Genomic DNA, 25,071 nt, shown 5'->3' on the forward strand with positions numbered 1-25,071 from the left:
AAGTACATTTTACTTGAGCTACTCGTGTAATTTGTCCTTTATTTGATTCTACAAAACTAAGATTACTATTGATCAACAAAAAGAGAAAGAAAAAAGAGTAGGAAAACGCTTACAGTGTTGAAATTTGATTTCAACGCATATTTCCATCGATAGAAACAGAAAATGTCCGTACAAATGCATTATTGTTTGCGGCGGCAATGCATTGTGATGGAACGACCAACGCATTACTGTGCAGGAATTCTTCCGAGGAGGTAGTGTGTTCATCACGGCTCAAGTGTTTGCAGCATCCTCCCGCCGGCTCACTTGTCCGTTTTCGTGTCCTCCGCACTACCGACGACAAACCACTGGAGCCGCGTAGTGACGGCTGCATTTCTTACCAAGCGCTTCCGATCGTCCAACGGTTTTTGTAGCGCCAGCAGGACACTCTGCTTGAAGGGGAGCAGCAGAAACGTGGGATACTTGCACACGTACAGCAAACACTCGAGCGCGCCGATGCGTATTTTCTGCAACGAAACGAAATGGATAAGAGTATGGAGGATGGAAAAAAGCGGCAATACACCATACCATTGAAGATTGGTGCAGGGTCAGCTTAAGCAGCAGCGGTATGAGCGTCTGCAAATGGTCCTGCACAAATGGGTCCTGTTCGCGCGTGAAGCGCAGCACGATCGTCAACGCTTCCAGTATCGTTTTGTCGTCGGTCTGAGCGAGACACTTTAGCAGCACCGGGCCGACCTTGGACAGGTTCATTTTCAGCACCGTGTGCGGTGTCGCTGCCAGCACAAAGGCTAGCGCTTTCAGGTGCGTTTCGGCGTACTGTTCCACCTTCTGCTCCAGCTTCTTCATGACCCACACGAACAGCTTTTGTTTGAATAGATTGCGCAGCAGGGGCAGATGGAGCTGGGGAAATTCAATGGACAGGATCTCGAATGCCAGCGCTGCGATGTGGCCGAGCGTAGGATGGTCGAGCAGATCCGCAATATCGTCGACGATCTCACCCGCCTCCGAATGGCCGCGTGCGATCAGCCCCTTGCCGATCCAGCTCAGTATGACCACGGCCTGGTGGTTGTGTTTCTTCAGCTCCTCGCGGATCATCTTCAGCAGGCGCTTCAGCACACCCCGGTGATGCTCATCGTTCGGCATCCGGTTGAACAGACTGCACAGCAACCGATTGCATACGTCCCGCACCCGCTCTTCGTCCGTTTCAAGCGCCAGTTTGCTCAGATCGGTGACCAGATTCTCAAAGTGATCCACCAGCGGTACGCTTTGGTCGAGGTAGGCGAGCAAACCGGACGCTAAATAAAGATCGGCCCGCTGCTGCAGTCGCAACGCTGGCAATCGCTTTAGTATCAGCTGGTGCTGCTCCTCCACTGGGAGTTGTTTGACGACGGCACCGATCAGCTGCGCCATTGCGTGCAGACAATCCGAGCTAAGCTTATCGTTCGCGTACTCGAAGCACCGGTCGAGTAGTTTGTACTGCTCGTACAGCTCGGCCTTGCCCAGCTGACTCGAATTCCCATTCTCAACCACATCGGTCAACGTATCCATGGCAATGATGGCGAGCCGCTCGTTGTCGGGGTCGAATATTTTCGAAAGGAAAAATTTTACCATCTTGTCCATGTACCCATGGTAGAGGATGAATTTGCCGAGCGTTTTAAACACCAGCTGCACCAGCGACGTCTCGGCCTTGGCGTAATCGTGCGTGATTAACTTCTCCAGCACGACCGTTTTCACCTCCTGCTGGTAGCGAATTGCGAACGAGAACAAGCATTCCTGCGCCGCATCGATCGTCTTGCTCGGTTGTTCCGTTGCGGTTAGCAAAATCTTTACCATCGCACTATACACCACGTAGCGGTTTTCGCTCGTTACCATTTCCGGTACGGCTGCCAGTGCCAGCAGGGCGGATCGTTTCTGCTCGCTACCGTCGGCTTCCTGCAGCACGACCTCTATTAGCTTTTTGTGCATCTGTCCCACGAGCGCTGGGTCCAGCCGGTCTATGCAGTACCAGTGGGCACAAACGGCACACAGCCGTTGCAGAGCGTCTACCAGCACGTTCGCTACACGCGTCTCCACGTGCCCGTCCACGTTCAGCTGGGCGAGCAGCATCGGGATAAGCTTTTCTATTACGTACAACGCACAGTACACGCTCCCCTGGGCGCAGCTCAGTTCCACGCGCAGGCTCATTTCGAACTGCTTCGAGCTGGCATCCGTCAGGCCGCCCATCACGCTGAGCAGTATCTTGTCGAGCAGTGCCTTTGCGGACGGCTCGTCGGTGGAAGCATTTTTGGCCAGTGCCTGGACTGCGGCAAATGTGGCTTCTACCAGCTCCTTCTCCGCGGCGGAGGTGCCACCGGCCGGAAGCAGCTCTTTCTTCAACGCCGTCCACAGCTCGTCATGATGTTCCTCGAGTTTTGCCACCTCCAACAGCTCCAAACACCTGCGCAGCAGTGACAGTGAGTCCAGCTTCGCCATGATCAAGCTGCTGTCGAGCTTTTCCATCAACAGCGGCACCGCAAACTCTGCCATTTCCGGCGTTGCGCACAGACAGTTTGCCAGATGTTCGGCCAGCGCATCGCGCGTTATCGCTACCGGGTCGTTGGGATTCGGGTGGAAATCGATCGGGAAGTAGCAGGCGAACGTTTCAAACATTTCCTCCGCCAGATGGTACATCGGGAAGGTCCGGATGAAGGAGGGCATACGCTCGAACAGGTACAGCAGATTGCGCGGATCGCGCTCTCCCTCGATCGCACCAATAACACCGTACACAAAGTCGACACCCCACGCCTTCAGCTCGTCCACCTTTCGCTCGGCGAGATTTAGCATCATCTGGAAGTACAGCGTGCGTTCCGGCTTTTTCTGGCTTTGGCAGGGCACTCGTTCGAAAAGCGCCCGCAGCAACCGGACGGCGGCACCGTCGGGGAAGTTGGTCATGTGCGTAAGTGCTTCGATGCCCGCCAATACCATCGGCGTCACGGTATGGTGGTCAAGCGAACGGTCAATGTAGAACGTGCAGAGCAGCTCCACCTGAGTCGCTTGCAGCGCGTCCGGTGGAAGATCCTTCAGCACGTTCGATAAGAGCGTCGTTCCCTTGGCGCGGACTGAGGCATCGGTGTGAGTCAGCGCTGGTCCTAGCTCCTCTACAAACTCGGCCACATTTAGCTTTCCAGCGATAATGTCTAGCAGTGTTGGGCGGAGGGGAGAATGAAACAACGATCAGTATACTCCAACAAAGCCATCCAGCCAGCCAACAAAGGGCGGATGTCCAGTGCAGTCAAACACGAAAGCTTACCTGTGGTAACTTGGTGGCACTTTTCTTCCACTTTCTGATCAGTCTTGATCATATCCACTATTGTCGTGTGCGACCACGGGAACTTCATTGCTGGGCGTGTAAATTAGCACACAACTTTCGACCGACTTTTGTTGAGCACGATGGTGGAATTTCAACGTACGGGCAAATAACAACAAAGCAGTCGGTGGACCGCTGTCACCGAAGACAACAAAGAAACAGCAGCGCTGCTCGTACGAATAGGAAACAGTCGCGTGGATGACACTTTGCTACTTTAAACGATACGTTAAAATAAGTTTTATATATTTTATTATTTTAATCACGACAAGCAGTTTTCACTCGTTTAACTTAATACAGAAACCAATCAAATAAGTAGCTTCACATTGGATTCACTTTTATTCCCCTATCAGTTAAGAGTTTGTATTTGTTTTGAGATATTTTTGTTGTTATTGATACACACAACAGAGAGTATCAGCGCAAGGAGCTTTACTATACTACACACATACGAAAAAAAGTCCCAAATATCCGTTTACACCCACAGTTTTTGCGTTCTCTCTCTCTTATTCTCTCAGTCTAACGATCTGGCTCGTCCGCCTGCCGGTTGATAATAACCTCGCCCATTCCGTCCGACGACTGGCGTCCGATGCGCAGCAACAGCGCAATCTTCACGCGCCGGTACGTTTGCAGCACAATAATGTCATTGTACAGGCACATGCCGAACAGGAGGCCCGCGAACCCGATCAGCTGCAGGTAGTGGAACTTTTGCCAAACCAGCAGCAACGACACTACCCACACGACGAGCGTTCGGACGGAATCGAGCACCATCCGCGTCGTGGCTGAGATTTCCTTCGTCACGCTAATGCCGGCAAAGTTGAAAAATGCAATCGACACAATCATGCCCGAAATAGCTATGATCAGCTGATAGTTGTTGGCCATCTGGGCGAGCGCATCGGGCAAATCTTCCAGCACGCCGTGCGCGTTGCTGTTGAACGGGTACATCACGTGGATAAAGTACATCGGCAGCAGAAGCGCCCCCAGCACGGAAAAGCCGAAGAAACCTGCGGGACAAACAAAATAGAACACGTTTCGTTAGAAAAAAACTTCCACCGCGCTTTCAAAAGGTACACACGGATGGTGGTGCTAATACTTGCCTTCCCAGCCGACGGCTTGCAGTGCCGGGATGTTTAGCGCGGTCACATAATACTCCTCGTACACCATTTGGACCGCGGTAATGATTTGTGCCAGTATAATCAGCAGATCACCCGTGATGACATTGTTCCTGGTGTACTGCGATCCCGTATTATCGTTCGACAGCACATCGGACATGCCAACAATCACCAGGCCAACCATGATGAAGGCAATGCCGAACCATTCCCGCTTCACCAGCGTGCGGTTCAGGAAGGCTACACTCAGTATAGCGACAAAGATTATGACCGATCCTGGGAAAAATGAAGAAAGCAGGCATGTAAGTGAAGGAACACAGAAGAAATGAGGGGGTATTATGGGTAGCAGTGGTTTCGCAACAGGTTGCGTCCAGTGTGTCGCTGATTTTTAAAGGCTTCAACCTTGTGTTGTAGGCATTAATCGGAATGAGGCAAAGAGCGTGCATACGAATTGCAGCCTTACTCGTTAAAAGATGGAAAGGAAAATGATTTAAAATAAAACTGAACCAAAAAGCAATATTGAAGGTGTCTGCTGCTCCGCTTTTAAAGTTGATTAGGCATGAATCATCCGAGGTGCCACTATATTGTGGGCTAGCACATGCATACAAATGAAACAAAGCAATCGTTGACACCAAAAGCGGTAATGGTTCGGATTTCACGACGTACGATTTCAACGAAATCAGTAATGACCTGACGCCAATCAATAGCCAAATCCTTTAAACAAGTGGGGTGCAGATTAAATAATAAATAGCTTGTTATGCTTCCATTGAAACTAAACTTACCTCTGAGCAACTGGAAACTAGAGGGGTAGGTCAGATTGAGACCAACGTACATAATGGAGGTCGCCAGCATATCGCACATTGCCGGCACGAATAGGATGAAGGGGCTGAACTCCCGGTTGCCCTGCACAAGATCGTGCCGGTCCTCGGAACCATTCTGTGCATCATGCGGGAGAAAAAGGCAAAATGAAACACAATAAGAAAAAGCAACGGGCCACAGCAAAAATGCGGTGCAGCAAAAACGGAACACAGGAAAGGCGGATGATAGTACAACGAAACACGAGCAACCCGTGGCTGCGGCTGCTGATAAGCTCCCTGTTTGCGATGGAGTCATTATACAGCTTGCCGTCATGATTGAATCTGCTGTCATCGGGCGGAAGCTGTGTGTTGTATTCGATCACTATTTAGTGGATTTCGATTCCGTAGCAGCGTAGCACAAGTAGGCTATGTGCAAGCGGTTACTCGTGTTTCGTGACCGTCTTGGAAGTCGAGCGACTCGAGCGAACAACTTACATTCTTGCGACGTAGATGATAATAAACGGCTTTGAATGCAAGTAAACAAAGGAATTCTCCAAGGAACATTGCACACGCTTGCACGAACGGATGCACAAACCGCCGCACTTGACCATCCGGAGCCTTCCGATTCGATATTGTCAGCCCATCTGCAATGTATGGTTAAAACACATTTTTATGCATTCTACGATCTTTTCGATACAGCCAGCATACTCCGCTTTCAAGGTCGATGGCTTTTCCCTCTCTCTTTCGCGCGTTAAAAAATAACATCGCTAATTTCACTTACTTTGTACTGAGCGTGTTTATGGAGCCTGTTACCACCATGGTAAGCGCGAATATGAATTGCTTTTGCGACCAGGCCATTTTGTTTTCGTTTGCACTCTGGCTCGATGGTACGTACAGAAAATTGTAGAATTACACAGGATAAACAAACAGCTTCACAAAACAAAAAAAATAAACGCGAATACCGATAACACAGTGACACTGCCACAACCACCAATAACAACAACAAGAAGTAACTGCAATGGCTGCTCCCTACACCATGTCTACCATCGCGTACAGCGATGACAAAGGAATTGACGCCCAACCAGTGCGGGCGCTGCTGAGATGATTGTACTTGTTCACTTTCGTTGTCCGCCTGTTTCACGTACGCGAACACTTGCGGGGGAAACTGTTCGTCAAGCAGATCGATATCTTTTCCACCGCTCTGCGTCCTTGCAAGTAATCGCGCAAAGAAAACACAGCAACTTGTCGTTCGAGCGAGTAGCGTTCACAGCTGATCGCAACGCAAATGGAAAGAGACACTGTACCCAATGAGCATTTCTCCCCAACTAACAAAACGTAGCGATGCTTTGTATGACGCCTATCGGACGCTGATCGGCATCACGTTGCAGAGAGCAATTACTATGCTGCTTGTTCAGCTTGGTTGTTGTTCTTATTGCTGTTGGCGGGGTTTGCAATTTGACTGTCTATAGGGCAGGCAGATTGTATCGATTTTACGCTTAAAGTGTCCAATGATATTATCATTTCACCATGTTAGAATCATTATATAAAAAAGATAAACATGTTACTTTAGCACACGAGTATTATTTATTAATCCATTTAGAATCTAAATTTACAAATTTTATCAGAACACCCATATGTTAGATATATTTTGGATTAATACTATTTAATTTCGCCAGATTACAGAGCTACGCAAATTAATTACAATTAAAATAATGGTCTCGAAACCTGATTAAAATGAGTTCTTAATGACTACCCCTTAAGATACCAAAACCAAAACCAAAGCCATGCTGATCCTGACAACAATACATCACATTGCATTACATCACATTAATTACATTGATTAATATTACGATGATATAATTTGAAACCCATTAACCACGTATCTCAGAAACATACTGCTCAGTGATCGTAGTGAGTAAAATCGTTCGATTATACTCTGATCGCTAGCCAAGACCTGAACCCTCCTGTACTCCATGCAGATTAACCACAATTCCTGGTAAATATCAGCTGAAGATTAGTCCAGACGGGGAGTTGAATGAAACAAACGTTTTTATTTAATATTTAATCTTTTAATGATACTGGTTGGGATATGATTGCGTGTCGACTAGTGCGTTCACATTCGATAGTGGGGTTGTTTGACAAACGGCAAAAATATGATTAATAAAAAAGGCACAGAAATATTTTAATCTGAAGCCGGAACGGAAATTAATCGCATGGCTTTGCTTAATAGTTCCATGACTATCATGCCGGTGTTTCTTTCTGTCAAAGCCACCTCGTTGTTTGTTAGAGACAATCCAACCATTGAGGAAGTGCTGTAATTTAAAATTCAATTAATTCAACGAGTTAAGAAAGACTTACCATTTCTCAATAATCTGGTTCATCTGGTCTCGCTTCACCTGGTCCAACCATCGAGTTCGCTGTGCTCCCATGCGTCTTATGCCGAACTGGGATCGCTGTCTAACACCTTCTTGGTGGGGCATGAATCCGGCATCCTCATGACATGCCCCAGCCATCGTATCCTACCAGCCTTTGCCACCGTCAGGATGCTCGGTTCGCCGTACAGCTCAGCAAGCTCGTGATTCATCCTTCTCCTCCACGCTCCATGCTCAAACACACCGCCAAAGTAGGTCCGGAGGATGCGTCGCTCAAACACGCCCAGAGCATTTGCATCCTCCGCTCGAATGGTAGAGGACCTCCGGGCGAACCAATGTACATTTCGTGCGTGCTCGAAGTCTTCTGGATCTCAGCAGTCGGTAAAGCCCATAGTATGCACGATTCCCCTGCACAATGCGTCTCCGGATTTCGCTGCTGATGTCGTTGTCCGAAGTAACGACCGTCCCGAGATAGCAAAACTCCTTTACCACCTCGAGACTGTCGCCGTCAACTAATACACTGCCTCTCAGATGGTCTGATTCTCCGGCAAGCAGGTACTTCGTCTTGTCGCATTGATTCTTAATCCAATTCTTGCTGCTTTGCGTTTGAGTCGGGTGTACGCCTCACTCACCTTGGCTGTTGATGTCGATGTCATCCGCGAAGCCAAGAAATTGGAGAGACCGGTAAGGGATCGTGCCACGGATGTCGTTGTCTAGCCCCGCGCCTCGAATGACACCTTCCAGGGCGATGTTAAAGAGCAGACAAGACAGTCCGTCACCTTGCCTCAGACCCCTTTGAGATTCGAACGATTCCGACGTCAAGTTCGATACTCTCACCTTGCACTGCAACCCGTTCATGGTGGCCTCTAACGGCCGGATCAACTTCCCAGGGAAGTGGTACCGCTGCATGATGCTCCATAGCACCTTCCGGTCTATGGGTTGGGATCTGGCGCTCTCGGCACTTCTGGAGGATCTGCCGTAGAGTGAAAATTTGGTCGGTAGTGGATTTGCCTCCAGCAAACCCAGCTTGGTAGCTGCCGACAAAATTTGTAGCAAGTCTGCAAAACAGGATCTTGTAGGCGACATTCAGGACTATGATGGCTCGAAAATTAGAGCAATCCAGCCTGTCGCTTTTTTTGTAGACTGGGTGAATAACACCCAGCTTCCACTCCTCCGGTAGTTTCATGCCGTAGCATGCAGGCATGCGCTGCATTCTTCTCGGGTAGTGCTCGTCTGCACTCTTCATCGAACCATTCCTTTTTCTCTCTACGTAATAAGCGGCCGATCTTGTGTTCGGCTGCAGTGCTGATGGCTCGTTCCACCATACGCCAGTGATCTGCGAGGGGCATCGCGGCGATGTTGTCGGCCGGAAGCGCTTCTCCGAGCGCTGTCGCATACCCCTCCGCCACATCAGCACACTTCAACCGGTCCTGGTTGAGCCTTGGTGGACTGACTCCGTTGGTTGTTAACCACGGAGAGTTTCTGGCGCAGCTTTACCATGACCAGGAAATGGTCCGAGTCGACGTTTGCGCCTCTATACGTTTTAACGTCGATAATATCCGAGAAGTGCCTACCGTCAATCAGAACGGCGTCGATTTGGGACTTTGAATCACCCCTCGGGTGTCTCCATGTGTAACTAAGGCGGTGTACATGCTGGAAGAAGGTGCCGCGGATGCTCATGTGCTTGGAGAAGGCAAAATTTATCAGCCTGAGGCCGTTGTCGTTTGTCAGTTGGTGGACGCTGAAGCTTCCAATCGTTGGTTTATATGCCTCCTCCTGTCCGACCTGTCCGATTACGATCTTCACGTCATGTTTTGGGAAGCGAAAATAATATACAACTACAGTATATTCGAGCGTCGATTATCCGGCGAAGTATGCATTAAATGTTAAAGCACCGATAAACCGACGTGACACTTCGATCAAAATGAGCTTCAAAAGTTGTCTCCTTATTTCAAATGAAAATACGTTAAACACTAGCGCCATCTCTATAATGATTTGCTTACTACACTGACACAGAGAAGAAACTGCTAAATCCTCTTTTTGTTTTTCTTCGCAAATTCCAATGCGTATTGTTTTATGTACTTCTCACATCTTTTGCATTGATTTGGAAACTTATAAAATGATTTTCCTGGGTGTTATGTCCAATAATTCTCACAAAATCTTGCCTCACACTTCCTTCGCAATTTGTATTTAGCAAAGTTGTTTACATCGAAGCAGTAGTGAACAGAGCTTACTTTGACAGAAGTGATCGCCTCACTGGTAAATGACAGTACTTTCGTGTGGGACACTTTTGTAACGCCAGTGTCACGCCGGTTTGTCGGTGCTTAAAGCTTCATTAAATTACGCATCTTGTTGAAATCAAATCGAAGCATTGTATATTATTTTTACATACCTTTAAGTTTTTTCTTTTCTTTTATCAATCAATGCAATAGATGTTTAGCAGTGGATGGGTCTAATTGATATCTATGCAGATTTTTTTTTTCACAATTGACCTTGAACACTCATAAGCAAGAAAAATTAATGCACTTTTCTCATTGATTGCGAACATATACAACACAGTATGTAATAAAAACTATAATATAATAAAGTGTATTCAAATCACTCATACGCATTACACAAACGAAATAACACAAAAGAGATAATATGTATATCGTAAAATAAAAACGAATGAACCAAACAAAATAAATGATGATGTTACCACGCCATTTACGAATTAGTTCCGTTTAGCACGAGTTCTTCTCACCGGCCTCGTCTCGGTTTTTGGACTTGAATCAGCAGCATTTTCTACTACGACCGAATCATCAGTATTGCTTGCTTCATCTTTTTTGGCGGTTTTTCTTGCCTTTGTCGTGGTTTTGGCGCTAGTTTCCTGATCGTGTTTCTGTTCGCCTGTATCCTGCTGCGATCCACTGACGACAACAGTTTCGCTCTGACCACGTTTTGGAGTTTCACTAGGTTCATGTTTCTCTTCCACTTTCTGTGGTTCCGCTTCCTCAGCCGGCACCTCTATCTTACGTCTACGACCTTTGACAGCTTTCACTTCAGTCGGCTCTTCTTTTGTCTGCACTTCTACTTTACGTCTACGCCCTTTGCCGACAGGCTTCACTTCATCCTTTATAACTGATGCATCTTCACTCTCTGTGTCTTCTGCTTTAATTAGTTCCTGCTTACGTCTACCACCTTTACGCGCAGGCTTGGCTTCATCCTGTGCAACAGCGACATCTACTTTGGCCGAATCTTCCTCGACACATACCTCTGTATTACGCTGAGGACTTTTGTCAACAGATTTAGATGAATCCTGCACATCTTCTGTTACTTTTTCTGACGATTCTTCATCATTCTGTTCTTCAATCTTGCGTCTACGGCCTCTGGCTACCGGTTTAGTCGTTTGCTGTGCAACTGCAACAACATCTTTTTTTACCGCTTCATCTTCATTATGTACCTCTATCTTACGTCTACGGCCTCTACCAACAACTTTCGGCTCATCCTGCACTGTTTCTGAAACTTCTTTTTCCAATTCTTTCTCCTGTGGTTCTTCAACCTTACGTCTACGGCCTTTGCTGGCAGGCTTCGTTGCTTCTTGTACAGTTTCTGCAGAATTATGCCCCGTATCTTCCTCCTTGTGTGCTTCTATCTTACGTCTACGTCCTTTTACAACAGGTTTTACAATATCTTGCTCTTCTTTCCCCGATTCGGTCACGTTATTTACTTCTACATTAGCTTTTTCATCAACTGACTTCGTTTCATCCTGTGCTAGTTTATCTGTTTCATTATTCTGGTTATCTGTTGAGGCTGTTTCTTCTACTATTTGCAAAGCTTTCTTAGTCCTTCCTCTCCTCAAAGGTGTGCTATTAGATGTTTCAGCCAAAACATCAACTTCAGACGCTTTCTTTTGTGTCCGTCCCCGTTTCTTGATCGGTGTATCGTTTTCATTCACACTTTCTTCACTTAAAATTTTCTTTGCTGCTGATACTGATTTGAGCCCTTTTGTTTGTTGCCGTCTTCTTGGTAGTTTCTGCTCGATACCAGCTACATCAGTGGGTTGCACCTCTTCATTTTTCTCCTTTGTCTCTGTATCAAAAAGCCCCATATTCTCATTAGTGACATCCGAGCTTTGTTGGTCGCTAACTACATCCTCTGACTCGCTAGTTGCATTAGATTCTGTTCCTCGTTGACTACCACCCGTGGCAACTGCCTGCTGTTGTTCCAAATTCTCCTTAACCTTCGGTGGTCGCCCACGTTTTCTCTTGACATTTTCAACCACCTGCTCCGTAGCTTCTTCTGAGCTATTCAACGAATCATGTGCCTCAGTAGTACGTTTCCTTCCACGTGGTTGTCTATTAACGTTCTTTATTACATCTCCAACAATATTTGGCGAGTTGAATTCCTTAACGTTTACTACATCAACGAATCCAACACGTCTAATTGTTAATAGAGCATCTACTTCTTCCTTTATGATGGGCGTAGCAGCATCTTCTTTCTGCGCCGGTGGTTTGCAATATTTCGGGGCTGGAGACTTTCCGGCCAAAACCTCCTCTGACAAACTTTCGATTTTTTGACGACATGTTCGTTTCGGCATATCTCTTCGAGCAGGAGATTCCGAAAACTTTTCAGTTAAAATATTCTCCTTCGCGACTGGGAGTTTTAATATGTTCAAATACTCTGCATCTGAAACACCACGCTGTGGACTTGGAGCCGTTAAGTTGTCTGGTGTTTTGAGTTCCTCATCTTTTCTTGAATAAAGCTTTCGCTTTCTCATCGTTCTCGTAGGTGTTGCTGGATCAAGTTTTGTCTCCTCCTTTGCCATTTCGACGGACTCTTTTCCGCTATCATCATGCTTTACTGATTTCTTGTTGTCTAACTTATTTGCAGATATAGGTTTTGGAGTTTTAAACATATCTGGAATATCAGACAAATCATGCGTCTCTGTTACGGAGTTTTTAGGAGTCTTGAGCAGCTCTTTTACACCAACTAGATTAACAAAGGATGATTCTGCTTTATCGGTGCTTGTTTGAACTGAAGATGTTGCCTTCGGTGTTTTGAACATATTTTGCATCGCAATCGAGTCTTGAGTTTCTTTGTGGGTAGTTTTCGGTGTTTTTAACAGTTCTTTTACCCCGACCAAATTTACAATGGGATCTTCTGCTTTTCCGGAAATTGCAGGTTTGCATGGTTTTGGTGTTTTGAACATGTCCTGAAGCTCACGGTAATCAGCATCATCTATGTTGCTGTTTTTCGGAGTCTTAAGCAACTCTTTCACACCTACCAGATTGCCGCAGTTTTGATCTTCCTTTCCAGATTGACGTGTCAGATTCGGTGTTTGTAACAACTCCTTTGCCTTAACCTCAACATGGTGTTCTATATCAGTGCTTGGTGACGCAGGCTGTACGTCGTTAGAAATATCAACACATGTTGACTTATTTTGATCTAGGACAGAAGCAGATTGCGCCTTCGGTGTTTTGGGTATCGCTTCGACCTTACAATTGTCTTCAATATCATCGAATGGCGATCCAGGCTCTTCTTCTACATCCTCAACATCGGCACATACTGACTCATTCGAATCTGCATCATCGCAAGATACCGGCTTCGGAGTTTTAAGCATATTTTGAATCGCACTCAAGTTTGAAGCATCCATGTCGATGTTTTTAGGAGTTTTTAACAGTTCTTTCACCCCTACCAAATTTACACAGGTCTCTGAGCCCTTAGCAGTAATTTTAGATGCCGGCTTTGGTGTTTTGAACATGTCCTGAAGCTCACGATAATCTGCATCATCAACGTTGCATTTTTTAGGCGTCTTAAGCAGCTCTTTCACACCTACCAGATTGACACAATTGTGTTTCTCGTTTTCTACTTGCATAGACAAAATTGCCTTCGGTGTTCTGTTCAACTCATTCACCTCATCGTTTTCTTCGACATTGCCAGTTGATGCCACATCTTCCACGACATCTGCAAGATCGGTACAGGTTGACGCATTTGGCTTTTCATCGAATATTTGCTCGACCTCACAAGTGTCTTCTACAGTAGCAGCAGGTGATACGGGATCATCCGCAACTGCCAGTTCAATTGACTCTTTTTGGTCTTCATCGATAGTAGATATCGGCTTCGGTGTTCTGTTTAACTCCTGCAACTCGACTTCTTCAGCATCTAACCGATCCTCACAGGATAACTCATTTTGATCTTCATCGATAGCAGATATCGGCTTCGGCGTGCTCGGTATCCCCACGACCTGACGATTGCCTTCGACATCAACTGCAGAAGGCAAAGGTCAACAGAATCTTCCAGATCGATACAAGATAACTCATTTTGATCTGCATCAGCACAGGAAATCGATTGCGGTGTTCTAATCAACTTCTTAATCTCGTTATTTTCTTCCTGATTGGTTGACGACACAGGCGCCGCGATATCTATCATTTCAGCACTGGTTGACTCATTAGAATCTGCATCGTCACAAGATGCCGGCTTCGGAGTTTTGAACATATTTTGCATCGCAATCGAGTCTTGAGTTTCTTTGTGGGTAGTTTTCGGTGTTTTTAACAGTTCTTTTACCCCGACCAAATTTACAATGGGATCTTCTGCTTTTCCGGAAATTGCAGGTTTGCATGGTTTTGGTGTTTTGAACATGTCCTGAAGCTCACGGTAATCAGCATCATCTATGTTGCTGTTTTTCGGAGTCTTAAGCAACTCTTTCACACCTACCAGATTGCCGCAGTTTTGATCTTCCTTTCCAGATTGACGTGTCAGATTCGGTGTTTGTAACAACTCCTTTGCCTTAACCTCAACATGGTGTTCTATATCAGTGCTTGGTGACGCAGGCTGTACGTCGTTAGAAATATCAACACATGTTGACTTATTTTGATCTAGGACAGAAGCAGATTGCGCCTTCGGTGTTTTGGGTATCGCTTCGACCTTACAATTGTCTTCAATATCATCGAATGGCGATCCAGGCTCTTCTTCTACATCCTCAACATCGGCACATACTGACTCATTCGAATCTGCATCATCGCAAGATACCGGCTTCGGAGTTTTAAGCATATTTTGAATCGCACTCAAGTTTGAAGCATCCATGTCGATGTTTTTAGGAGTTTTTAACAGTTCTTTCACCCCGACCAAACTTACACAGGTCTCTGAGCCCTTAGCAGTAATGTTAGATGACGGCTTTGGTGTTTTGAACATGTCCTGAAGCTCACGATAATCTGCATCATCAACGTTGCATTTTTTAGGCGTCTTAAGCAGCTCTTTCACACCTACCAGATTGACACAATTGTGTTTCTCGTTTTCTACTTGCATAAACAAAATTGCCTTCGGTGTTCTGTTCAACTCATTCACCTCATCGTTTTCTTCGACATTGCCAGTTGATGCCACATCTTCCACGACATCTGCAAGATCGGTACAGGTTGACGCATTTGGCTTTTCATCGAATATTTGCTCGACCTCACAAGTGTCTTCTACAGTAGCAGCAGGTGATACGGGATCATCCGCAACTGCCAGTTCAATTGACTCATTTTGGTCTTCATCGATAGTAGATATCGGCTTCGGTGTTCTGTTTAACTCCTGCAACTCGACTTCTTCAGCATCTACCCGATACTCACAGGATAACTCATTTTGATCTTCATCGATAGCAGATATCGGCTTCGGCGTGCTCGGTATCCCCTCGACCTGACGATTGCCTTCGACATCAACTGCAGAAGGCAAAGGATCAACAGAATCTTCCAGATCGATACAAGATAACTCATTTTGATCTGCATCAGCACAGGAAATCGATTGCGGTGTTCTAATCAACTTCTTAATCTCGTTATTTTCTTCCTGATTGGTTGACGATTCAGACGCCGCGATATCTATCACTTCGGCACATACTGACTCATTCGAATCTACATCGTCGCAAGATACCAGCTTCGGAGTTTTAAGCATATTTTGAATCGCACTCAAGTTTGAAGCATCCATGTCGATGTTTTTAGGAGTTTTTAACAGTTCTTTCACCCCGACCAAATTTACACAGGTCTCTGAGCCCTTAGCAGTAATTTTAGATGCCGGCTTTGGTGTTTTGAACATGTCCTGAAGCTCACGATAATCTGCATCATCAACGTTGCATTTTTTAGGCGTCTTAAGCAGCTCTTTCACACCTACCAGATTGACACAATTGTGTTTCTCGTTTTCTACTTGCATAGACAAAATTTCCTTCGGTGTTTTGTTCAACTCATTCTCCTCATCGTTTTCTTCAATATTGCCAGTTGATGCCACATCTTCCACTACATCTGCAAGATCGGTACAGGTTGACGCACTTGGCTGTTCATCGGGTATTTTTTCGACCTCACAAGTATCTTCTACGGTAGCAGCAGCCAATAAAGAATCATCCCCAACTGCCAGTTCAATACAAACTGACTCGTTTTTATCTACGTCGATACTAGATATTGGCGTCGGTGTTCTGTTTAACTCCTGCAACTCGACTTCTTCAGCATCTACCAGATCCGCACAGGATAACTCATTTTGATCTCCATCAATAGTGGATATCGATTTCGGTGTGCTCGGTATCTCCTCGACCTGACGATTGCCTTCGATATCAACAGCAGACGACAAAGGGTCAACAGAATCTTCCAGATCGATACAAGATGAATCATTTTGATCTGCATCAGCGAAAGATATCGACTTAGGTGTGCTGCTCAGTTCCTTCATCTTGTCAATGTCCACTAATTCAGCGCTTGGCGATGTAGGCTCAGCATTAATACCATGTTGAATTTCTTCACATTCTTGACCATCAGATTGGCCTTCGGGTAGAGTGTTGTGCAATTCTTCATTACACTCAACATTACCACAACTGTTTTCCTTCTCTGTCTCAGATGAAACCACGGATTTCGGTGTTCTAAACATATTTTCCATCGCATGGCAGTAATTGACGTCTGAATGAGAGACTTTAGGAGTCTTAAGCATTTCCTTAACACCTATCAGATTGATACACGTTGATACCCTATCGCAGCCCACCTCAGATGATTCTATTGCTTTCGGTGTGCTGAACATATTCTCACGGTTTTCTTGTATGTACTCATCGGCGATTTTAGGAGTGCTAAGCAGCATTTTAGTTTCACTTACATGCTCATTGGCAGATTCCGGCAAACGTGTTGGTGTTTTCGGAATGATCTTTAAGCTATAGTTAGGCGACAGTTGGTTGGAATCTGCAGCAGGATTCAGCATATTCTTACTGTCATCGAGATCAGCATCAACTGGTTGCAGCTGCTCATGGACAGAGACATCGGAGACGTGTTTGGGTCTAAAAAAATAAGCATACTAATTAGCAGTCACATTCTTAAAAATAGTTAACAACAACAATATGTGCATAATAGCATTATATTAAAATGATAATAATAATACAAGAAAAATATAAAAGACGCTATGCTCGAAAAAAGGACAAAAACTTACTCTTCCTCAGATGGAGTCGTTTTCATATATTGTGAAACACAATTTATGTCTTCTTTCGTCAATCCTCTTGATGAATCCTGTAGAACTGCAGTGGAGAGCGTATTCCTTCGATAGTCATTTATTTTCGAGTGTTTAGATGAAAAGCATTCCCGCATACTGGAAACATACATGAATGTCGGTAATTATCAAAAATATCTAAAAGCGTTTACGTAAATCTAGAAACTGGTTTTCTCATACCTGTTAGAAAGAATTGATGCTGTAGATGATTTCGGCTTCGTTTCCATTGGCGTCGCCGTGTCATCACTTACGACAAGGGCATTCGAAATAATTTGTTCATTTGGCAACTCTGAATCATGAGATGTTTGCATGTTGTACATCTCATTATTACCGTGATCCGGTTCTTCTTCCTCATTAATCAGTAGGCTTTCATCTATTTCGGCTGTCAAGTCCAGCTGTGGTCTTGATGTGTTTAAGGACGTAAAAGCGCTACCAATAAATTTTCGCGTATCTCGCAACGAATCCCTCAGCTGCGGTGTACTAACTTTCGCGGGTAATATTTCTATATCATGGACAGGCTCTGAATCACTACTTGCCAAAAGTTCATCCTCATTCACGTGATCATCCAGAGAACTGAGCTCCGATTCTAAATCCAAATCTATTATCGGATCTTCCGGGATACTAACACGGCTCATCGGGCTTACGGATAAACTGTTGTAATCGAGAGCGCTAAATGTTTTCCGTGACTTTGTTGGCTGGGGTGTAAGTTGCGCAGTACTAATCGGTAAGCAAGAATTACGGTTCAGGCGGGTACATGTAGGTAGGTCGTTCACGTTTTTCAGCTCTTCGTGTAGCGTGTTAGATCGCACGGGTTCGTTGATGTCCGCATGCAACACAAGCGCATTATCTTCCGGCGGGACAACAGCTGGTGTTACTCCATCCATAAAGGATTCATGAGGCGTGACATCTGAATATTTTGCCGATCGTATTTGTGTTGTCCTGTTGGGCTTCTTTATAACTGATTGTACATCAAACATCGGTATAACAACTGCCGTGTCTTCAACACCCGTATCTGCAACATTCGCGATAATCTCGTCTTTATATGCGGGTATTACGGATTGTAGCGACTGTTGGTCCCTAGGGATGCTTTCGGGTACCGGTGTTGAATGTTTGCTTAATGTTTCGGTTGTCACAATTGGTATTGGAGTAGTGTTTGGATCTGTCGGTGCTTCTGCAGTGACGATTGGAACTGGAGTGTCACTAGAATCTTTTTTGTTCAGCGACGATATCAAATGTTTGCGCAACTTAACCGCAGAAGTTTTGCTAGAAATCGGTGTCACCTTATGTGGATCTGTCCGTAAGCTCGAATTGATCTTAACATTTGGCGTCTTCTTGTTCGATAGAGACGACGCCAACGGTGTTTTCTTAGTGTCCGAAGCATGTATTCGAGAATTTTTAATGGCCGATTTAAGCAATGCTACTTTAGGTGTTGAAGGTGCTACAGCTTTCACCGAATTAGGCGTTCGATTAACTTTCTTCGGACTAGGTGAGATCAAATTGATAGCGTCCAATACGCGAGGAGACTGAGCCACTTTTCCGGAAAACACTTTGCGCACTGCGCTTGGGGGCCGCGATTTAACAGGCGTTGTTAAATCGATTAAATGCATCGAATCGTGTGGATTGGACACATTTACCAGATATTCTTCAATTTCTGTTTTATCAAAAGTTTCGTTCTTGTGTCGCAGTGGCGTTCGCTTAGGTGAGGCGACCGGTGTTTTACATTTTAAATGTCGTTTTTCTGCTAAAGAAACGTACGATGTAAGCATGACGCCTGTAGTCTGTAGTTTGGGTACTTCGTGTCGTAATGTAACGTTTTCCTTTTCAATTGTTGAAATTTCGTTGGGGTTTGCAACAGGATTAGCGGCATTCAATTCCATTTGCATGGTGGTATCGGCCTGCGCATGAGTGTTATCGGTTAAATGGACATTCTCATGCGTTCCATCTGATTCCGGGGACCGGTTCAATGAAGGTACAATGATGCTATACAAAAACAATGTAAAAAACGTTGGAATGATGCATATGATGAAAAGAATAACATCTCCCGAAAATATCGCAAGGAGATGGCGATGTTTCACAAAAAATCAAATACAAAAATATCTGATACAATAAAAGAAAATTCTGTTTCTTACCTGTGTATTGTTCTGCGTTTCCGAATGGCATTCAACATCAAACCCACATCACGCGGAACTTTTACAGAACATTGTTTAACGAGTTCTCCGAAGCTTCTTACGCGTTTCAATGTTTTGGGCTTTCCAACACTGGGCAGACAAGTGGCGCGTTTGGTCGATTTACGAACCGCAATAATATTTGCTGGATTATAGTTCCACTCAAATAAGTAGCCAGCCACTTCGAATTTATCGCCATTCTGTATCACTGTTTTGCCCTCCAATCGTACGCCATTCAGCAGGACCGGATTACGCACAGAAAAGTTGTGGATAGTAACCTAGAAAGCCACACTAACCCATTAGTACCGTTGCATATTCCCTCTAGATGTAATGTAGCCCAATGTATCGTTCAACCTACCGAATTCGATGAATCGGCAAACAATTTACAGTGAAGCCGCTCTGCTTCGAGTGTGTGGAGCCGTATGCTGTTCAGCGGATGGGCGCCAATTGTTACACGATCGGTTTTCACAGCGATTTTTCGCGTCTGTTCACCACTTTCCTTATTAAGGATCAATATGTTAGCACCACGTATGGAAAACATCTTCATTTCGCGCTTAATTAATCATAGACACGCGAAAAAAACTTAATAACTTAAAAAGAGCAATTTTCTGCAGCTGCACCGCTGTTCGCAAGATGTCTGCTATGATGCTTCCCGAGAACAACTGCGTTTGTTTTCAACAGAAACAGCCAAAAACCGTTGATTCCGAAACTGCAATAACGTAGCTGTCATCATTGGCATGACAGCCAATAACATCGCATAGCATTTGGCGGTGTGTTCGATGTATTGGGCTAGTGCAGACATTCGAATTAAAAAAATCGTATTATTTTGAATATTTTGTCATTAAATTTAGAAAATTTCATAAATTTAACAAACGGACTTTAATTAATACGGCGGCACAATAACTCATTGATCCTATAGAAGCCATATGATCTTAATAAACTCGTCATAGCTTTCCGAGAGCAAATTAATTTGTTGTATTGTAGTCAATTTATTTGATCAAAGCACAAAAATTTCATATCAATTTATAAATGTGTGGGTCTAGTAGACTTACTGGAGAATCATGACGAGTTGCGTTCAGTTACAACCAAATAAATCTTTTAAGGATTGTTTAACACTGTGTCCACATGGCGGTTTCTTGCTAAAGTCGCTAGCAAAACTTCATTAAAAAAATAAAATTTTACCACAACATTTTTTATATGAAGTTCCGCTTGTGTTACTCGCAAAAAGGTGCCTTGTAAAACAGTGTAACATATGTTTCGTAAATAAATTTGCTTTATTATCATATTTTAACGTTATCATTTATTAAGGCGTGCAAGTGTTGGCACGAATGTTACTGTAAAGCCAAGAGAACTGCAATACAAGCAGCTGCAGAATTTGACAGGAGTATGACAACCAAAACACACAACAGCTTGTTGCGCCACGTTCTAGTTGGCAATGTTTGGATGAATTTGCAAGTGCATCGATAAGCGAAAGGATGACCGATAAGAGTAAGGTGCAAAATGCATGTGTTATCGTCCTGGGCGACATTGGACGCAGCCCCCGCATGCAGTACCATGTGAAGAGCCTGTCTGAGAACGATTTCTCGGTGGACTTCATCGGATACGTACAATCGCCACCGTTGGAAGAAATCAGAGCCAGTCCCAATGTGCGAATACACGAGCTGAACCCGTTCCCGGAGCTGGAATTGCCGAACATTCTGAAGTACATCTTTAAAACGATATGGCAAGCGTTAGGTTTGCTCATTACTCTAATCAGCATACGGAAGCCGAAGTTTATTCTTTGCCAAAATCCTCCGGCCATTCCGGCGATCATTGTGGCATACCTCTATTGCTTGTTTGCCCGCTCGAAGCTGATTATTGATTGGCATAACTACACGTATTCGATTTTGGAACTCGAGGCGCCAGACTCACTGATCGTACGAGTTGCGAAAAAGGTGGAATCATTCTTTGGCGCAAGGGCAGCCGACGGGTTTTGCGTCACTAAAGCGATGAAAGATGATCTTTACACGCGTTGGAATGTTAGGTAATCCATACCCACAAAGGTGACTTTATGTAAGAAAAACCGTCAAACACGTCTTGTAATTATCTCTCCCTCAGAGCAACCGTACTGTACGACCGACCACCACAGCAATTCCAGAGCATCTCGATTCAGGACAAGCATAACCTGTTTTTGCGCCTTGGAGAAAGTGTCAGCGCCTTCCGCACCGCACAAGACGCAGCGGGTGAAGATATTGTAGAGTGTACGGCGTTCACCACCAAGCACCGTAATGGCGAGATCAAGCTTCGTGACTCAAGACCTGGCCTGCTGGTTTCCAGCACCAGCTGGACACCGGATGAAGATTTCAGTATTTTGCTCAGCGCGTTGGATCAGTATGAGCGAGAAGCATTAGCAATGCCGGCGCACTACCCGAATCTGGTGTGCATTATTACGGGCAAGGGGCCGCTTAAGGAAAAGTACCGCAAAATTGTAGACTCAAAATCGTGGAAGATGGTGAAGCTGGAAATGCCTTGGCTGGGGAATGAAGACTATCCAAAACTGTTGGCGAGCAGCGATTTGGGCGTATGCCTGCACTACAGCTCTAGTGGACTGGACTTGCCGATGAAGGTCGTGGACATGTTTGGCTGTGGACTGCCCGTTTGTGCCATCCATTTCGATTGGTACGTGCAAAACGCGCAATGTGTAATGGAAAGGGATGTATTTTTCACAAACGACATGTTTTCTCTTGTTTCGACAGTATCAACGAACTTGTGAAGCACGGTGAGAATGGCTTCGTATTTCAGCACCATCAGGAGTTGTCTGAGCAAATTGGCCGTTGGTTCTACGACTTCCCCAGTAACATTGCCTTGGCGAACATGAAGCAGGATATACAGAAGCATCTGAAGCAGTTTCAAACGCTCAGATGGACCGAGAATTGGAGAAATGTCGCATTGCCAGTGTTTAAAAAATAGGCTTAGTAAGGTAAGGATTGTTCTTGTTGCTTATTGTGGTTTTGTAAGTAGTAAGTAATTAACAACGTTTGTAGGCAGTAAGAAAAGGACTGATTTAATAAAATACCTTTTTTCCAAACGCAAATCGCTCAAACGAAACGGTTATTATTATTCCTCTTTCAAAAGAAACCGACTGCATGCGTTGGCAACAATGTCATGGCATGCTGTTATGTTTGGCCACACTGTTCGAATGTCAGATGGAGGCGACCGCGTGAAACAGCACGTCGTGCACGTTAGTTTTTGCAGCTGATGTAAAATATGGAAAAAGTGATCCTAAAATCGACCGCTGAAAAGGGTCGCGGACTGTATGCCGCCGAGCTCATCCCGGAGGGTGGAACCATATTCGAGGAGCAGCCGCTCGTTTCTTGCCAATACTCGTGGAATGCCGCCTACGGGTACTTGGCGTGCGAGTACTGTCTCCGCCCGTTGGAAACAGCCGAACGAAATGCGCAACGGTTGGCGAACGATCCGTGCATTATGTTGCCGCGGACGGAGTGCTGCCCGGTGGAGGCGAACCTGGCCAACCACACCAAGTGCGAACGATGTGGCGCCCTGTATTGCAGCGCCGATTGTCTGCAGGAAGCGGCGAATCGATATCATACAGCGGTTTGTTTAGGTTCCGAGGCGCACAACGAGCAGCATCCGGTGAATGCTTTGGTGGAGTTCTGGAAGTAAGTCCGAGATGGTGTTACTGCAAGGAAATGTAAATGCTGATTAAATTGTTCGCTCTCTTGCCCCCCGCAGGAAAATGCATTATCCACCGGAGACTTGCGGGATTATGCTGTTCGTGAAGATTGTGGGAATGTTTCGGCAGGCGGCAGATCCACAGGCGCTTCAAGCGGAACTACAAGATTTTGTGCACAAATCGGTGAACGAAGATTTGCTCATATTCCACAAAATGCTTGGCGAAAAGTTTACCCAGCAGATTGAGCAACTGTACGAGCTGTTCTGCAAGGCGTTCCAGGTCGAATCGGACGAGCGTCTTAGCTGGCTAACCCCGGAAGGATTCAAGAGTCTTGTCGCGCTGGTAGGAACGAACGGCCAGGGTATAGGTACGAGCTCATTCGGGGACTGGGTGAAGAACGCCACGGCATGCGAAATGAGCGACCAGGAACGACAGGCGGTGGATCAGCTGATCGATGATTTGTACGCCAAGATGGACGATGTCGTCGGTTCGTTTCTGAACAACGAAGGCTCGGCCTTGTACGCTAGACAGAGCAAAATCAACCACAGCTGTGCACCGAACGCGGAGACTGTGTTTCCCAAGTCGAACCACATGCTAGCGTTGAGGGCTACGAGGGATATACAGCCTGGTGAAGAAATTTGCATCTCCTACCTGGACGAGTGCAACCTGCAGAGGTCGCGCCATTCGCGGCAGAAAACGTTAAAAGATTACTACCTTTTCATCTGCCAGTGCGAAAAGTGTGAAAGCCAAATTAACGATCCTGACGAAACGTCCGAGGAGGAAGAGGACGAGGACGACGATGATATGGAAGAATCAGCCTAAGGAATCGTTAAGCGGTGTCCTGAAATGGTACCTCAAATGCAACAATATATTTGCATCTTCCAAGCAAACGAACAGCTTAATTATTCTATAACTCGTTACGCGTATCGCTAAGCACTTTCGGAAGCCACCACCGGGGCCAAGTGGATCAGCTGGTTACTGTTTTCAGCCAACTCCGTGATGGATATACGGCCCCGCTGTCTGATGAATTTGGCCACCGATTTTAGCTCCTCTTCCGAGATGTAGATGAATTTTCCTCGATCATCAATTACGCCGGTAATGCGTTCTTCTTTCTGCAGCTCTCCGATTCGATCGATAACGGCCTGTACCTTCAGTTTGAACTGCACTGCCAAATCTTCCAAAACTACGACCTTGTTATCCTGTGGGCGAAGAGGGGAAAGTGGCGGAATGTGAACCGATGTGTGAACAAAATGCATACTCTCTCCCGAACCCGAACTATTCTTACCTGGATATATTTGATAAACTCAAGCAAAGTGTTTTGCTGCTCATCTGCGTCCTCCTCCTCGAAGCCTTCCTCCTCCACGCTGAACGCTTGCTTTAGCATGAGATATTCCTCGTGCTCCTTGCGCTCCTTCTCCTCCCGGGCCAGTCGTTCCGCTTCCTCGCGGTTCTTTTCCTCCTGGTCCTCCTTTTCTGCCTGCTTACGGCGCTCTTCCTCTAGCAGTGCGTCGCGCTTTTTCTGCTCCTCGCGTAAGCGCAGCTCATGTTCGCGCTCAGTCTTCTTTTGTGCCTTCGCTTCCAGTTTGGCTCGCTTTTTGGCTCCGATCTTTTCGCCCGCATAATCATGCTGCGCTTGCGGTATGGTGTCTTCCTCCTCTGACTCCTCCACGGGTTCCGCTATTTGAGCGACTCTGGCCCGATTCCTTTGATTGCGTACCACCTGGGCGCGACGTGGAACATTCTCCTCGGCCTGAGCAGGAGCTGCTGCAGGAGGGACTGTAGAGAGAAAGTGGCAGGGCGATATGAAGCAACGTTACAATACAGTTTTTTTATTGCCTTACTTACCTTCATTCTTTGCTTTGCTTTTGTTAAATAATAAAAGAGTTATTAGCACTACGAGTAGTGCAGTTGCAATTCCAGCGAGCAGGATTAAATCCATTTCCGAGCACCACTGTTGTTTATGTGTGTTTCTTCCTCTGCTGCAGGGATGTGTTGACGTTTTGTTTCGTATATAAACCTTGGCTTTCTATTTGTTGTTCCAATTTTGATTCCTAGGATGCATTTGTAGGAGCAAGAAGATTGTGCAATTGAATTTATAATAATTCCACAACAATACTTTTTTCGGTAACTTTCGTTCAAAGAACGGTTAG

At 45.6% G+C, this 25,071-nt stretch overlaps 6 protein-coding genes across 6 annotated transcripts; 2 read left to right on the plus strand and 4 right to left on the minus strand.

Moving 5' to 3' along the window:
• Nucleotides 1–3: 3 nt before the first annotated feature.
• Nucleotides 4–3,470, minus strand: LOC120894407 (MMS19 nucleotide excision repair protein homolog). Its single transcript, XM_040296957.1, has 3 exons — nucleotides 3,287–3,470; nucleotides 565–3,173; nucleotides 4–503 (listed from the first exon to the last, which is right to left on the minus strand). The coding sequence occupies exons 1-3, from the start codon at nucleotides 3,372–3,374 to the stop codon at nucleotides 300–302; spliced, it is 2,901 nt and encodes a 966-aa protein (XP_040152891.1). The 5' UTR covers nucleotides 3,375–3,470; the 3' UTR covers nucleotides 4–299.
• Nucleotides 3,471–3,652: 182 nt separating this feature from the next.
• Nucleotides 3,653–6,539, minus strand: LOC120896083 (solute carrier family 35 member F6). The gene is given in 6 exon segments (XM_040299916.1): nucleotides 3,653–4,341; nucleotides 4,435–4,722; nucleotides 5,229–5,382; nucleotides 5,739–5,855; nucleotides 5,857–5,887; nucleotides 6,025–6,539. Coding segments are annotated over 6 exon segments (1,152 nt in total). The 5' UTR covers nucleotides 6,102–6,539; the 3' UTR covers nucleotides 3,653–3,856.
• A 3,639-nt stretch (nucleotides 6,540–10,178) lies between these two features.
• LOC120894048 (titin) lies at nucleotides 10,179–19,909 on the minus strand. Its single transcript, XM_040296396.1, is given in 6 exon segments — nucleotides 10,179–13,757; nucleotides 13,760–16,877; nucleotides 17,027–17,182; nucleotides 17,264–19,063; nucleotides 19,213–19,526; nucleotides 19,607–19,909. Coding segments are annotated over 6 exon segments (9,006 nt in total). The 5' UTR covers nucleotides 19,796–19,909; the 3' UTR covers nucleotides 10,179–10,328.
• A 736-nt stretch (nucleotides 19,910–20,645) lies between these two features.
• On the plus strand, nucleotides 20,646–22,335 carry LOC120896784 (chitobiosyldiphosphodolichol beta-mannosyltransferase). Its single transcript, XM_040301214.1, has 3 exons — nucleotides 20,646–21,271; nucleotides 21,346–21,906; nucleotides 21,984–22,335. The coding sequence occupies exons 1-3, from the start codon at nucleotides 20,724–20,726 to the stop codon at nucleotides 22,195–22,197; spliced, it is 1,323 nt and encodes a 440-aa protein (XP_040157148.1). The 5' UTR covers nucleotides 20,646–20,723; the 3' UTR covers nucleotides 22,198–22,335.
• A 75-nt stretch (nucleotides 22,336–22,410) lies between these two features.
• LOC120897309 (SET and MYND domain-containing protein 5) lies at nucleotides 22,411–23,811 on the plus strand. The gene is made up of 2 exons (XM_040302081.1): nucleotides 22,411–22,907; nucleotides 22,981–23,811. The coding sequence occupies exons 1-2, from the start codon at nucleotides 22,495–22,497 to the stop codon at nucleotides 23,741–23,743; spliced, it is 1,176 nt and encodes a 391-aa protein (XP_040158015.1). The 5' UTR covers nucleotides 22,411–22,494; the 3' UTR covers nucleotides 23,744–23,811.
• LOC120897310 (DDRGK domain-containing protein 1) lies at nucleotides 23,748–25,001 on the minus strand. The gene is made up of 3 exons (XM_040302084.1): nucleotides 24,767–25,001; nucleotides 24,207–24,697; nucleotides 23,748–24,120 (listed from the first exon to the last, which is right to left on the minus strand). The coding sequence occupies exons 1-3, from the start codon at nucleotides 24,858–24,860 to the stop codon at nucleotides 23,851–23,853; spliced, it is 855 nt and encodes a 284-aa protein (XP_040158018.1). The 5' UTR covers nucleotides 24,861–25,001; the 3' UTR covers nucleotides 23,748–23,850.
• Nucleotides 25,002–25,071: the final 70 nt, after the last annotated feature.

This window comes from Anopheles arabiensis, chromosome 2 (genome assembly GCF_016920715.1).
Source record: "Anopheles arabiensis isolate DONGOLA chromosome 2, AaraD3, whole genome shotgun sequence".
NCBI classification, from domain to species: Eukaryota; Metazoa; Arthropoda; class Insecta; order Diptera; family Culicidae; genus Anopheles; species Anopheles arabiensis.

What these genes read in the sequence shown, in the direction of transcription:
- LOC120894407 (XM_040296957.1), bottom strand. Translation starts at nt 3,374, where the DNA reads ATGAAGTTCCCGTGGTCGCACACGACAATAGTGGATATGATCAAGACT. An exon ending in GTGCCACCAAGTTACCACAG is followed by an intron (nt 3,174 to 3,286) that starts GTAAGCTTTCGT and finishes CAACACTGCTAG; the next exon opens with ACATTATCGCTGGAAAGCTA. An exon ending in CCCTGCACCAATCTTCAATG is followed by an intron (nt 504 to 564) that starts GTATGGTGTATT and finishes GTTTCGTTGCAG; the next exon opens with AAAATACGCATCGGCGCGCT.
- LOC120896784 (XM_040301214.1), top strand. Translation starts at nt 20,724, where the DNA reads ATGACCGATAAGAGTAAGGTGCAAAATGCATGTGTTATCGTCCTGGGC. An exon ending in TACACGCGTTGGAATGTTAG is followed by an intron (nt 21,272 to 21,345) that starts GTAATCCATACC and finishes TCTCTCCCTCAG; the next exon opens with AGCAACCGTACTGTACGACC. An exon ending in TGTGCCATCCATTTCGATTG is followed by an intron (nt 21,907 to 21,983) that starts GTACGTGCAAAA and finishes TTGTTTCGACAG; the next exon opens with TATCAACGAACTTGTGAAGC.
- LOC120897309 (XM_040302081.1), top strand. Translation starts at nt 22,495, where the DNA reads ATGGAAAAAGTGATCCTAAAATCGACCGCTGAAAAGGGTCGCGGACTG. An exon ending in GCTTTGGTGGAGTTCTGGAA is followed by an intron (nt 22,908 to 22,980) that starts GTAAGTCCGAGA and finishes TGCCCCCCGCAG; the next exon opens with GAAAATGCATTATCCACCGG.
- LOC120897310 (XM_040302084.1), bottom strand. Translation starts at nt 24,860, where the DNA reads ATGGATTTAATCCTGCTCGCTGGAATTGCAACTGCACTACTCGTAGTG. An exon ending in AAGCAAAGCAAAGAATGAAG is followed by an intron (nt 24,698 to 24,766) that starts GTAAGTAAGGCA and finishes TTCTCTCTACAG; the next exon opens with TCCCTCCTGCAGCAGCTCCT. An exon ending in AGTTTATCAAATATATCCAG is followed by an intron (nt 24,121 to 24,206) that starts GTAAGAATAGTT and finishes CTTCGCCCACAG; the next exon opens with GATAACAAGGTCGTAGTTTT.